The sequence below is a fragment of the Mangifera indica genome, chromosome 6 (genome assembly GCF_011075055.1).
Source record: "Mangifera indica cultivar Alphonso chromosome 6, CATAS_Mindica_2.1, whole genome shotgun sequence".
In the NCBI taxonomy this organism is placed as follows: Eukaryota; Viridiplantae; Streptophyta; class Magnoliopsida; order Sapindales; family Anacardiaceae; genus Mangifera; species Mangifera indica.
Window position 1 is genome coordinate 10,099,474 of NC_058142.1, and position 14,741 is coordinate 10,114,214.

The window sequence follows — 14,741 nt, forward strand, 5'->3', positions numbered from 1 at the left end:
TAAGAGGTATCATCATCATCTGATCTGGAATTGTGTCTAGAAAGATGTTGAGAGAAGCCATCTAGAATCATGTCTACCGTCTGGAATCATGTCTTTGTCGCCGTTTGGAATCGCGTTTTCGTCAATCAATGATGATTAGTGAAAGGAAGATGCGATGGCAATTTGGTCTCGGTGGAGGAGGACGCCGGCGACAGAGGGAGAACGATGCTAGAACTACTATAAAAACTGAAATCAAATAGGGGGTGAAATTGAGAGTTTTTAGAGAGCAAGGGGGCGGTTGAAAATGCATAAAAGATATGTTGTATTGGAACCCTAGACTTGGGTGGGGGTGGGGGGGAAGGTATTTTTTAAACTTGAAAATTTTAAGTTAAGGGTAAAAAATAACATTTTCAAAACTTAGGGGTAACCTAGTATAAGTTTAAATAAATTTTCTAAATAACGATTTTATTTCTCACAGTAACAATTAATTAATAAAAAAGTGAGTATGTAAGTTTTTAAAATTAATAGTGATTATTTTGAGTTTTCATTATATTTCGGATGGGAAATAGCCATTTGGTTGTTTCTTATATATATGTTTTGAAATCTTTAGGACATTCCAATAGAAATTTAAATATTGTGTGTGCTATGAAGGATTGACACATGTAATTTGATTAGTACTGAGACATTGAGATAAATGTAAGAAAAAATTGGAATTTAATTGGTATAAACGACACTGTTATATTAATATTGTTTGTTATATTGTACACTAGAGTACATTTTTCATATCATGTACCCAGGTTAATAATAATAAAATAATAATAATAATGATAAACATATTTTGGAAACAAGAATTATTGTTTCCGACTATATGAAATGTTTGCATTAATGTGTGAACTTCAAAATAAATGAAATGCAGGTGGTTTTTGATGGTATGATCTTCAACATTCGATTATAAATTTGATTTTTTTCCCATGTTGAGAATGTTAAATTGATGTTTTGAGAATTCACTCATTAAATTCGGGAAAAGTCGCTCTCTGGGTACCCAAAACTTTCCTCTATCTTTCTGAGCTTTCGGTTGATCACGGGTTTTGCTTTGTGTACGTGGCATAAATCTTAAGATCTCGGTTGTCATGTTATTGATTAGCTTGTTCAGGTAAACTCTTGATCAGAGAGTTGCTTGCATATATATACACCTATTCACCTACCAATTGGGTCAAATTGATGGTTATTGACAAGGTTTAATTTGGTTTTCTGCTTCTGGGTTTTGAAAATTTTTGTGATTTTGTTTCTGAGGAAGGTTGTGAGTTTTATTGTATATATTTATATACTGTTTTTGGTGACAGTGTAAGGGAATTGTATAAGTTTGGATTTTATTTTATATAGATCTCGCTGGAGCTATTTCTTGTACTAGGATACTAAACTAAGAGCTGCTAAGTGAGTTACGAAGACTTTTGGCCAATGTTCATTTTTTCTTTGGGTTAATACTTTTGGTCGATGTTGATTGTGGCATAAAGGATTCGAGGGGTCGCTGAGAATCTTTGAGGATTTGATATTTGGTTTCTTGGAATTTGAAATTTTCTTTGTATTGAGGTGGATTGGTTTGCAGTGTTAGATGAGCATATCATAATGAACGGGGCAGTAGGATTGTTGGTAGATGGATGCCCCCGAGAAGACATTTTCTGAGCTAGTTGGTTTATTGAAATCATGGATTCCTTGGCGCTCTGAGCCTGCTCATCTATCAAGGGATTTCTGGATGCCCGATCAAAGCTGTAGAGTCTGCTACGAATGTGATACGCAGTTCACACTTTTTAACCGTAGGCACCATTGTCGACTCTGTGGTAGAATTTTCTGTGGCCAATGTACAGCAAACTCTGTTCCTGCCTCATCTGTTGAATCAAATTCTTCCTGGGAAGAGTGGGAGAAAATTCGGGTATGTAATTATTGTTTCAAACAATGTCAGCAGGGTATAGACAATCTTCATAATGGAACTCAGGTTCCTAAAATTAATCTCAGCACTTCACCATCAGTGGCAAGTTTGGCCAGCTCTAAATCTAGTGGCACTGCTAAAAGTAGCAGCTTTACTCCTGGCTTGTTATCAAATTCAACTGGTCCTTATCAACAATCTCAACAAAATTCTGGTGTCAGCCCTTGTCAATTATCAATAAAGGAGAAAAGTTCAGAAAGGCAAGGTATGGTAGCATCAAGGACAAATAACGATCTTGTTGCTGCTATTGGTGGTCCATCCCCAAACCAATATTCATTTTCGATGAACAGGTCAAATATTTTATTCCTATTAATTAGTTTTGTCACTGTAGAACATTGTGCTGGTATAATGACCTTGACTTGAACTTTCATTTGTGTAGATATTTTAATATTTGCACATGTTATTTGGTATTAGTTAACTTTAGGATGACAAACATGGATATGGTTAATAATGCATTTGAACATGCGAGTTTATGTTCTTAATGTTAAAGGTTGGGATGGCTTCTGAGTCTTCAAATATGTTAAAATTTAATTTAGGAGCTCAATCCTTTGGTCATTTTTTTTCTTGTAGCTTTCTTAGGCATTGGCTCAGTTACAATTAAATTAGTTGGCGTCATCCCTGTAATTGAGATAAATAATTAATACACTGGTTTTCATGCAGCACTTTTAGTCATTTCTGTTCTTACTTTCTTATTTTACTCTTTTGGGTGGCATCAGGAGTGATGATGAGGATGACGAGTATGGTGTATATCGGTCTGATTCTGAAACGAGGCATTTTCCTCAAGTTAATGATTTCTATGGTCCAGTGGAGTTTGATGACATGAGCAATGATGATGGATCACATAGAAATCAACTTGATCAAGAAATTGCTGCCAGAAAATGTTTGAGCAGCTCTCCACTACACACCAGTTTTGAATCACAAGGCTTAGAAGGGATCCAACAGCTTGAGAAAAAGGATGAGCATGGCTTCGGTGATGAATGTGAGGCACCCTCCTCTTTATTTGCTTCAGAGAATGTCAATGTTGGACCTGTGGATTTTGAGAATGATGGTGTTCTTTGGCTCCCACCTGATCCAGAAGATGAAGAAGATGATAGAGAAGCTGGTCTTTTTGATGATGATGATGACGATAATGGTGTTGCTGATCCTACAGGCGAGTGGGGATATTTTCGCACCTCGAGCAGCTTCAGTAGTGGGGAATTCCGCAATAGGGACAAGTCATTTGAAGGGCACAGGAAGGCCATGAAGAATGTGGTTGATGGGCACTTTAGGGCTTTGGTGGCTCAGCTATTACAGGTTGAGAATCTTCCTGTTAGTGATGAAGATGACGAAACGAGCTGGTTGGAGATCATCACATCTCTGTCTTGGGAAGCTGCTACACTGTTAAAGCCAGATATGAGTAAAAATGGAGGAATGGACCCTGGTGGCTATGTAAAAGTAAAATGCATAGCTTCTGGGCATCGCTGTGAGAGGTAAACAGTAGAGAGTAATTTCTTATGTATATATGAATCATTATGCATCCAATTCTATATTCTGATGCATATACTCTTTAATCTGAATATCTTATTTAGTGAATCATCAGTGTAATGGGCTCCATTGTCATCTTACAACACAGGAGAATAGTGTTCCATGGTTGCAGCCATCTGTTAACTATCAAATAGGGTTTTGGCTTATTAATTTTGGAAGGTTACTAGTCCTTTTGCTAGTAACTAAATTCCTTATATGTCTGGTTTCTTGATCTTAATAACTTGCAGCAAAACCTAAGAATCTTGTGCAAAAATAGCCTAGGATGTGGGTAAAAATATTCAAAAAAGTAATTATACAATCACAAACTTAGAATTCATTGATCTGCTTAGCTATGGGCTATATTACATGGGAGCTGGCCTTTAATACTACAAAAAGAACTCTCTTTTTGAATTCTAAAGCTTTCCAGTAACAACTTTGGAAAGCTCCTATACATGAAATGTACTTTTTCTTCCACCACAAGAGAGAAGAAAGTATTTGTACTTTACTTCATTAACTGGTTGTGGTTTTTATGCAAAGTTTCTGCAACATATTGGAGACAACCGAGCTATTTGCTTGTCAAAGTGAATATTGTTCTTATATGCATTAGTGATGGATATGAATCACATCACTACTTACATCCCTCCAGCCCCATGTGCTTGTCTAGATTATTCAAGGTTTGTTATGTTCGATAAAATATAAATGTGGAGTGACGACTGTATCAATGCGTGTTGTTTCAGGCCTTTAAGTTTATTCTTTTTCTGACTTAAATTTGATTGTTTTCTTTCTAGTATGGTGGTCAAAGGAGTTGTTTGTAAGAAAAATGTGGCTCATCGACAAATGACATCAAAAATAGAGAAGCCTCGCTTGCTAATCCTTGGAGGAGCCCTTGAATACCAACGTGTTTCTAATCTATTGTCAAGTTTTGATACTCTGTTGCAGCAGGTTGTGCTTGTGTACTTTTTCTCTATTTGGCTTGTTAGTTAATGATTTCTGTTTATGGCCATGAAACATATGTTTTATTTTACCTTCCTTTAGTTCTTATATTCTTGCATCCTTGTCCAGGAAATGGACCATCTAAAGATGTCTGTGGCAAAGATAGATGCGCACCATCCTGATATCCTTCTTGTTGAGAAATCAGTTTCCCGATTTGCTCAGGAGTACCTCCTTGCAAAAAACATATCACTTGTTCTCAATATCAAAAGGCCACTCCTAGAGCGGATAGCCCGCTGCACAGGCTCCCAAATAGTTCCTTCAATTGATCATCTCTCTTCCCCAAAGCTGGGCTACTGTGAGACATTTCATGTTGAGAGATTTCTGGAAGATCTCGGCTCTGCTGGCCAGGGTGGAAAGAAATTGGCGAAGACCTTGATGTATTTTGAAGGATGCCCAAAGCCATTGGGCTGCACAGTAAGTCCTGATAGCTAACCACCAGAGCACCTGCCCCCACCCTCAAAACAAAATTTAAAAATTTAAAAAAAAAAAAAGATGAAAGAGATAGGGAAAGGAATTTATAAGGCAAAAACTAACTATATTTTTAATTCCATTTTGCTACAAGTGTGTGTAGTTAACATTTGACGGGGAGATCATATGCCTTATGGCCATGGTTGTTTTATTGAAATGATGCATGAGACCAACTAAATTACTTTATCACCTCTTGTAGGCCTATAGCAAAATTTAAATTAAAACATTTCAAAGATGATCATTTACGAAATTCCTATTATTTCCAATATGCAAAGCGTGTTGCTATGAGCTTTGAAAGAACATAATGATAATCTTGTTGAATGACTTGAATGGTTGGAGGAAACTGCTGCAAGGTGTATATTTAAAGCTTTTGTTTTTGTTTTTGTCAGATTTTACTTAGAGGTGCTAATGGGGACGAGTTGAAGAAGGTGAAGCATGTGGTCCAATACGGGATTTTTGCAGCTTACCACTTGGCATTGGAGACATCTTTTCTTGCTGACGAGGGTGCATCTTTGCCGGAACTTTCAATGAACTCTCCAATTATTGTGACACTCCCAGATAAATCATCAAGCATTGAGAGGTCAATATCAACAGTACCTGGTTTCACTGTCCCTGCCAATGGAAATTCTGAGGGACCTCCACATGTCACTGAGCCACAAAGATCTAATAGTGTCCTCATTTCTGGGATGGACTCATCAACTGGAAGTGCATCAGTAGTCAAAATGCAAATGACGTTGCCACCTTTATCCAATAGTCATAAGTTGCAGCCCACTGAACATACTTCAAGTTTAATTAATTCAACCACTGTGCTCTCCTCTGCTTCATCCACAGGAAAACTTATTTCAGATTCTTTCTGCAGTGAGCTTTTGCCTCTCCATGCATTCAAGGTGAAGAATGAAATGGGTTCCAAAGAAACTTTGGTGTCGAAAATGTCTGCAGCCAACAATGGACAGGGTGTTATGAATAATCATGTTACTGTTAATGGTTTTGAGCCTTTAAAGGCTTTGGACCCTGACATTGTGGCATATCGTTCCAAAAATGCTAATGCAATAGCTGAGAATCAGTTAGGTGGTTCAGAGTTATCATCTATGCAACAAGATAGTAATAATCCTGTGGAACCAGGACTTCTAAAAGAAGAGTTTCCTCCATCAACTTCCGACCATCAAAGCATTTTGGTTTTCTTATCTTCCAGATGTGTGTGGAAAGGTACTCTCTGTGAAAGGTCTCATCTCTTTCGTATCAAATACTATGGCAGCTTTGATAAGCCTTTGGGTCGGTTTTTGCGGGACCACTTATTTGATCAGGTAAGTTAATTCTTTTTCACATATATGTATACTTAATTTGCAGAAGCTCTGAGAACACATTCTGGAACTGAGGATACTTAATTTTTCTCAGAGTTATCGGTGTGGCTCTTGTGATATGCCTTCAGAGGCACATGTCCAGTGTTATAATCACCGGCAGGGAACCCTCACTATATCTGTTAAGAAGCTGCCTGAAATACTTTTACCAGGTGAAAAGGAGGGAAAGATCTGGATGTGGCACAGATGCTTACAATGTCCACGGACTAATGGTTTTCCTCCAGCAACTCAGAGAGTGGTGATGTCTGACGCTGCTTGGGGTTTATCTTTTGGAAAATTTTTGGAGCTGAGCTTTTCAAACCATGCAGCTGCAAGCAGGGTGGCAAGCTGTGGTCACTCTCTTCATAGAGATTGTCTTCGTTTTTATGGGTAGTTATCTTGAACCCTTTCATACACTGGTAATTACTTAAGTGATTCAAGTATTACAAACCTTTTTTCTGCCATGAGCAAGAGTTCACATATATTTGATACATTCTAGAATTGAGTTTTTGTTGATTCTGCTAAAGTTGCTATAATTAACCATTTTGAGTATGTTAAGTTTAAATTTTGATTAGATGATGCTAACCAATCTCTTGGAACATGGGTTTGAATTTCATTTTGCTGTTGTGATTATACAAGGACCAAACTGAGGAAAGAGAAATAATGGAAGATGAAGTTCTTTTTTGCTACTATATTTGTATATAACCATCTCTCTTATATTCCTAATTGTTTGACCATTTGTAGATTTGGAAAAATGGTTGCTTGTTTTCGATATGCATCAATTAATGTTCATTCTGTCTACCTTCCACCCCACAAACTTGATTTCAGCTATGACCATCAAGAGTGGATACAGAAAGAAGCAGATGAAGTACAATTATCACAACTTTTGCTTTCTTAAAATGCCATTTTCAATTTACTACATTTGAGTAATTTAATAATCTGATCATATACAGATAGCTTACGGAGCAAAGTTCCTCTTCTCTGAAATACTTAATGCTTTGAGTCAAATTCTTGGAGCACTTAATAATGGCAAAACACTTGAATCAAGACACCAAATTATAGAACTTGAAGGAGTGTTAAAGAAGGAGAAGACCGAATTTGAGGTGAGACCCCTTTTAGAAGCAAACTTTTCCACCTTAGATTCATGCCCTTCAATCTTTATGCATGATGATTGCATATATGTAGCACTCAAATCATTGAATACGTATGAAGGTGAATTTACTTTCCTATCTTATGCTAATTTCGTGAAAAGTGTGAATGATATTCTTCTTTTTTCTTTTATTTGATTCATTTAGGACAGTTTTAGTCACATGTGTGTCATACAAATATCTTTTGATCCACTGACTGCCACTAGGTGCTTCCTATTTTAGGATATTTTCCTTGGTATTAGTTAGATTTACATGGCCGTGTTCTTATATATAGAAAAATCTCTGTAATAGATTTAGAAAATATTCACTTTATTTCATTTTTTGCTTTTACTATCATTTTCTGATTGTTCTTAACATTGATGTAGGAATCACTCCTAAAAGCTTTGAACAAGGAAATGAAAAAGGGCCAACCTCTTATTGACATTCTTGAGATCAATCGATTGAGGAGGCAGTTACTTTTCCAATCTTATGTGTGGGATCACCACCTAGTTTATGCTGCCAGTTTAGTTAAAAATACCCTCCAGAATAGTTTGAGCATTGCAGAATCAGAAGATGAGAAAGTCCTAACTAGTCAAGAGAAGCCTGCTGAGATGAATGTGAGTGTCAAGCCTGAAACCAACTCACGTCTTTATGATTCTCTTCTCATTGACACAAAATTTGAAAATAGCTTTGTTCAGGACGAAGGATGTGATGACGGCTCTAATGTAACAAATGGAGTTCTTCAAGAGATAAAGAAGGATCAAGATCTAGATCATGGAAACGAAGACCAAACTAATTTTTATGCTAGTTTAAGCTTCAGTGAACCATCTGACTATCTGGAAGCTGAGTCAAATGTACGTAGGACTCTGTCTGAGGGGCAGTGTCCAATAGTTTTTAATTTGTCAGATACCTTAGAGGCTAAATGGACAGGTGAAAACTCCCCAGCAGTTGGAACACCAGAGGATAATACCCGTGTACTTCCTGAATCAGCTATGATAGATTCTTCTACTATACCTGTAGTGAGAGAACAATTAGATTCAGAAGGTCAGAAGGAAGACCAAAAAGAGCCCAAGGTTATTCATCCTCTTTCACCTGCCTTGTCCAACAAGGTCTCTGATAATATAGATGACTCTGTAAGCTGGTTAAGAATGCCATTTTCAAACTTTTACCGCTCGTTAAACAAGAACTTTTTGGCAAGTGCTCAAAAACTTGATACAGTGGGTGAGTATAATCCAATTTATGTTACGTCCTTTCGAGAATCAGAGCTTCAGGGTGGGGCTAGGCTTCTTCTGCCTGTGGGTGTTAATGACACTGTAGTTCCTGTTTATGATGATGAGCCCACAAGTATTATATCATATGCTCTACTATCACCTGAATATCATGTCAGGCTGCTGGATGATGATGGCATTTTATCCATGTCTGGATCTCATAGCCCCCTGATTTTGGATCCACTTTCTGATACAAAGGCTTTCCATCCCAAAATTTCTTTTAAAGATGTTCATCCACTTGATATGGTGAAATATTCTGTAACTTGTTACTATGCAAAGCGGTTTGAAGCATTAAGGAGGATTTGTTGCCCATCGGAGCTTGATTTTATAAGGTCTCTCAGCCGTTGTAAGAAGTGGGGTGCCCAGGGTGGCAAGAGTAATGTTTTCTTTGCCAAAACATTGGATGACCGTTTCATTATCAAACAAGTGACGAAGACAGAATTGGAGTCATTCATAAAGTTTGCCCCTGAATATTTCAAGTATTTGTCTGAATCAATTAGCACTGGAAGTCCAACATGCCTGGCAAAGATTCTGGGGATTTATCAGGTACCAGTAATAAGGGAATTAAAAAATGTATGGAACAGTTTATCATATTCATGCCAGATTAATGGCTATGTCGTCCTTTGAATAGCTAATGGACTAATATCAAAGCCTGTTCAACCTTACACAAATTATATATAGATGATTTCTTCAAACTTATATATTTCTCACTTTCTGGAAAATTTGCTAAAGGAATTATATCATTTTGCTTGTTAAAAATGAAATTGCTTTTATTATTTTGGGCACTTGCTTATGTCAGAGCCACATTAGTGAAATAGTCTAAATGGTTTAGAGACGTAAAAGTAGAAAAGTTTGAACTATTAATGACAAAGTGATATATATTGATAGCCACTGAAGCAATCAACACTTTGACCCTTGTTGATCTTTTGACCGCACCCTAGCTTTGCAACCATCAATGACTGAGTTTTCAGCTGACAGTGTGGGCTCTGGTTAAGTCCTGTGGCTTAGGGTATTGGGTATTCACTTAAATTCTTCCATGGGACAAGCTTTGATCTGAAAACCTTAGATATCCATTGTAGGTGATGGTCCATGTTTTTGTCAACTTATATTATAACCAATTATAATATGGCTGGAAAAATCTTGTCAAGAAAAATGAAACATAGGAGCTTAAAGAAAGTGATTCAAGTTTGGACCTACCTTTTAATATCCTGCATCTATCATCATCTTAATTTGAATTTCTTCATACTGCTTACTAATTCTTTTTGAATGAAAATGGCTTTATAATGATTAAGGGGTTACAAGAATAGTAATAACAGGTCATTTTCTTTGTTGTTGTTGAACTTTTTGAAACTTGTTCGTCCAATTTTGTTTATGTTTGTAAGGTTACCTCAAAGCATCTAAAAGGTGGGAAAGAACTAAAGATGGATGTGCTAGTCATGGAAAATCTCTTGTTTGCAAGGAGCGTGACACGGCTTTATGATCTCAAAGGATCTTCCCGATCACGTTATAATCCTGATTCTAGTGGGAGCAACAAAGTGCTGCTAGACCAGAACTTGATTGAAGCAATGCCAACTTCTCCCATTTTTGTGGGAAACAAGGCAAAGCGGTTATTGGAGCGAGCAGTCTGGAATGATACTGCTTTTCTAGCGGTAAGCTTTGGATCTTTATTTGTTGGTCTAAAGGGGCAGGGAAAGAGTATGTTATTGTAAGTTTTTCTAACTCTTTGTTTACTTGTGTCTAATACAGTCAGTTGATGTAATGGACTATTCATTATTGGTTGGGGTGGACGAAGAGAAGCATGAGTTAGTTCTTGGAGTAATTGATTTTATGAGACAGTATACATGGGATAAGCACCTCGAAACCTGGGTGAAGGCTTCGGGTATCCTTGGTGGGCCAAAGAACACATCGCCAACAGTAATTTCACCCAAGCAGTACAAAAAACGGTTCAGGAAAGCAATGACTACCTACTTTTTGATGGTCCCAGACCAATGGTTCCCTCCCTCCGTCATTCCTAGTAAATCGCAGGATAATTTATGTGAGGAGAACACAGAAGAGAAGCCTTGTTAAAAAGAAATGGTGATTCGATGTGCCTATGCATCCAGTAGGTGATTTTAGAATCAATTTTTCCGCATGGTTTTTATCCATCTTTAGATTCTTTTTTGTATAGAAATTTCATTCTTACATTTATTAAAATGAGAAATACCTTAGTACTGCTAGGAGATGAAGAACAAGACTGTTAAAACCATAGAAATTTCTGTCAGGGGTTTAATATTTGATGACCTCTTCATGAAATCTTTGTACAAATGTTTATTTGTGTATGTAGCATTCTGGCATGTACATTGTATTTATATGAATTTTTCTCATAAATTTCAATATAATAGATTATTCTGTTCATTGCAAAACTTGTCTCTACCTCTTCTTTCTTTCCTTCTGTACTCGGGTTATTTTCCAGAGATTTTGCAGTTTCATATCTTTCTGGGTTTATGTGGGGATGAGTATGCAGCACTGCTTGTGATTTGAATATGTTACCTTTTTCAAAGTATCAATGTGCAATTCTTTGGGCTGATGTTTTCAAAAGAAACTGAAAAACACAAGTATTTAAATTGTTTGAGGCTGATGTTTCAATGAACTTATCCCAGTGAATAATCTCATATAGAAGTTGATCCGCTGTAGAACATGAGCATGCAGGTCATTTGAGAATTTCTGAATGCCATTTTATTATTATTGATCATTTAGTGTTTGCATAGTTGAGTAAATTACCTATACATGGTCTGCAAATTCTTTGATTCATAGCAAAAGCATTGAAAGAGAGCATCATAAAAAAAAGTGCTTCAAAGATAAAAACATTTCTTTATGCTCCACTATACACATCTAGGAAATCTGTTTACATACTGCATCACTGTTATTTCAAACACATTTGAAGAATTGTTGTCCTATTAAGCATTGATCAGTAGAATGACTTAAAGCCATTCCCATTGATGTCTTCTTTCACGGTAACTCCTCCTTTGTCAGCTTTGCTTGATTCACCATTGTTAACAATATCAATCCACCTCTGTAGAAGAATGTTCATTATCTCAGCATCCCTGAAATCAGTCCAAAATATTCGATAATTAGACTTGAAGTACAGAATATTGTAGTATACTATGTCACTTGTGACAGCAGGGTACTTTTATTTACCTTGGATCATATGTTGTTGTTGGAATCTGTTGATGCAACCGAGGGCCCTCATCATATCCTTCACAAACCATCTCACCATTCTCATCTCTGTAGCAAATTATACCTTCTAACTTGTCCTCAAAAACCTGTTCAAAAGCAACCACAAAACTAGTTAAAACTCCCTGCAACAGAAGTTGATCGTCTTGATCCAAGTGGGTTGTGTTGACTTCTGAAAACTCTTTGCTATAACCATAAACAAAAACGAAAAGCAAATGGGTGTTAAAATATTCGCAATAAGAAAAAACAAGAATAGATATTGACCTTGGTTTTGAAGGATGATCTGATCTTAAGTGCAGGTGTTTTCAAGAATGGAACTCGACTTTGTTTAAGCATAGAAGTCTTTCTTGCAGGCCTTATAACATAACCAGAAGTCTGAACAAGAATATATGTTGAAGAATAGCCTGTAATAGCCATTGATCTCATGCTGCAACAAGAAGAAGAAGATGATGATGATGATGATGATGAAGTTTGTTGGTTGGTAAATGGTGGTTGTGTTGTTAGATAGCAATGGTATAATAACTTATTTACAAGTTCTATTAGTTTAAATGGATTTAAAATTCAATTATTGATAGGCCATGTCTAATCATGGTGCATATTATAGGTAAAAATAGTTAGATGGACCCCATTTTGCTTATCTTGTACCTGGTGCTGCCGCCAAACTTTGAGCCATATTGTTCTATTTTTGTTTTGTTCTATTGGCTCAACATTTCACCAATAAGGAGGCTTGCCTTGCCTTCGTTTTTTATTGCTTCATAGGTGTAACTGATCGAAATTCAATGTTATTTGCAGCAAATACACTTTTTTCTCTCCAGGAGCAACATTTAACCATTTATGGAAGAGTTTCAGTTTCTTGTTAATCAGTGTCAGTTAGAAAATGATTTTTATATTGGTGCTGGAGTCAATTAACTTAAATCTGCAGAAATGCATCTCATTCTGTTGAAAGGGTCCATGAAAACAGCAATGATTTATGCATATATTTTGTCATGTAAGATAACTCCATCTGACATTACTAATTTCATTAATGTAATTATTGCTAATAAAACATTTATTGAACAAGTATAGGGCTCTAGAAAATAAAAACTATGAGGCTCTCAGAGTCAACCCATTATGTCATTTAATAACAGATCTTAATCATGCAATTCCTAAGCATTAGACATAAAAGCAAACACTTTCTGAACAAGATTATTCATTGGGGCTCAGGCCCATTTTGGATACAGATTCATTACTGAGCTCTTCTCCAACCTTGTTGCTTACAAGTCTGTGTACTCCAATGTTTATCAAAAACTCTTAATCTTATTAAAATAAAAGGTAATATTATGTATATATATTTGTTAATATATAATATAAATAGTATGTTATTATGTAATTAGATATTATTTTATTTTTAATTTAAATTTATTAAATTATATGATAACATATCATTTATATACTCAACTATGTATTAAAAATTATATATATATATATAGTTTTACCCTAAAATGAATAAACCTTAAAAAGTAGAAGTTAGGACTTATTCCCGAAGTTCACTGCATTTCTAAATTAGTACTCATTAATTATTAAAAACCTAAACACTTGTGGCTTGTTAAATTAATAGAGTCAGTTAAGTTTCAAAGGTAAAATCGTCATTTCATTAATAATATATTAAAAATAATAAAATATTATCTATTTCTCTCATAGGTTTAGAAAACTAATAATATCTCCTAAGATTAAACTTTAAAATATTATATTTTTTCCGTTCTTGAGAGGAAATTATTAGTTTTATAAATCTAGAAAGAGAAAAATAGATAATATTAATTTATTTTATTAATTTTAACCGTTTACAAGTTAATGTTTGTACAATAGTTAATAGGTTATATTTGGAAATACAATGGACCTTGGGTGAGAATAAGTCCTTTAGCTAAAAAGTAATCCCAAAGTTCAACTCACTTAGTTTGATGGATGTATAATTGTATATGAACTCATTTAAAACCTAATATACATAGTATGAATCTGAATACTTTAGTTTAAACTATAAAACCAAACTAAACTATTTAAAAATTTTTAAGTAGTTTAGTTTGGTTTGTAAAACAGTTTGATTTGGATTGAAAATTTTCTAAACCGTTTTTTAATGGGTGATTTTAAAACCAAAACAAATTATAAGCTATATTTTTTTAAAGTGCATATAGATAATTATATTCGACTAAATTTTTCAATAAACAATTAAACGTATAATTTGTTTATTCATATTTATTTGCTATTTTTTTACATATATATTATATATATTTATATTATATCCTAAATATTATAATTTAATTAAATAATATATATTTAAAAATTAATTACTTTAATAAATATAAACTATAATTTATTAAAAAAACTTTTAAATTACAATAAATGAGACCGTAGACACCCTCATTTATTGTTAAGCTATTTCCTTCTCCTCCATCCCAATTAGAAAATGTGAAAACAACTTTTCCCATAAAAAAGAATATATATATATCTGTTTCTTCTTTGGATGAAGATTTAAATTGCAGTAGGCATAATGTATATAAAAGGGAAATTATAATAAATGACCAAAATTAAGGGGGTTTAAGTGAAATTACCTAAAACAATAAGGTTTAAGTAAAAATACCCAATTTTTGTGAAATGACGAAACTACCCCTGTATATAAACAAGGAATTTCCACAGTAATTTTCTACAATTTTACTGTTTAAATTCAAAGAAAATCACATTTCCCATGGTTATTCCACCGTGGAAGCGATTTTCATTGATTTTCGTGTTTTCCGGCAACTGAAAATGATAAATATGGATAGTACATCATCTCATGTCTTGTTTGAATCAATATATTGTTAGGATTATTGAGATTTGAGGGAGATTTTGAGGTTTG

The 14,741-nt window shown here is 35.0% G+C and overlaps 2 protein-coding genes across 3 annotated transcripts; one reads left to right on the top strand and one right to left on the bottom strand.

Annotated features, from left to right (window-relative positions):
• The first annotated feature begins 830 nt into the window (after positions 1-830).
• Positions 831-11,061, top strand: LOC123218672 (1-phosphatidylinositol-3-phosphate 5-kinase FAB1B-like). Of its 2 annotated transcripts, XM_044640204.1 has the most exons (12): positions 831-2,253; positions 2,680-3,432; positions 4,255-4,408; positions 4,529-4,873; positions 5,317-6,231; positions 6,323-6,654; positions 7,009-7,132; positions 7,218-7,367; positions 7,778-8,008; positions 8,090-9,205; positions 10,042-10,308; positions 10,406-11,061. In XM_044640204.1, the coding sequence occupies exons 1-12, from the start codon at positions 1,634-1,636 to the stop codon at positions 10,724-10,726; spliced, it is 5,328 nt and encodes a 1,775-aa protein (XP_044496139.1). In that variant the 5' UTR covers positions 831-1,633; the 3' UTR covers positions 10,727-11,061. The 2 variants fall into 2 exon arrangements, with proteins under 2 accessions (XP_044496139.1, XP_044496138.1); XM_044640203.1 differs by having other exon boundaries at positions 7,778-9,205.
• A 425-nt stretch (positions 11,062-11,486) lies between these two features.
• On the bottom strand, positions 11,487-12,403 carry LOC123218457. The gene is made up of 3 exons (XM_044639919.1): positions 12,137-12,403; positions 11,837-11,961; positions 11,487-11,742 (listed from the first exon to the last, which is right to left on the bottom strand). The coding sequence occupies exons 1-3, from the start codon at positions 12,296-12,298 to the stop codon at positions 11,607-11,609; spliced, it is 423 nt and encodes a 140-aa protein (XP_044495854.1). The 5' UTR covers positions 12,299-12,403; the 3' UTR covers positions 11,487-11,606.
• Between the last annotated feature and the right edge of the window lie 2,338 nt (positions 12,404-14,741).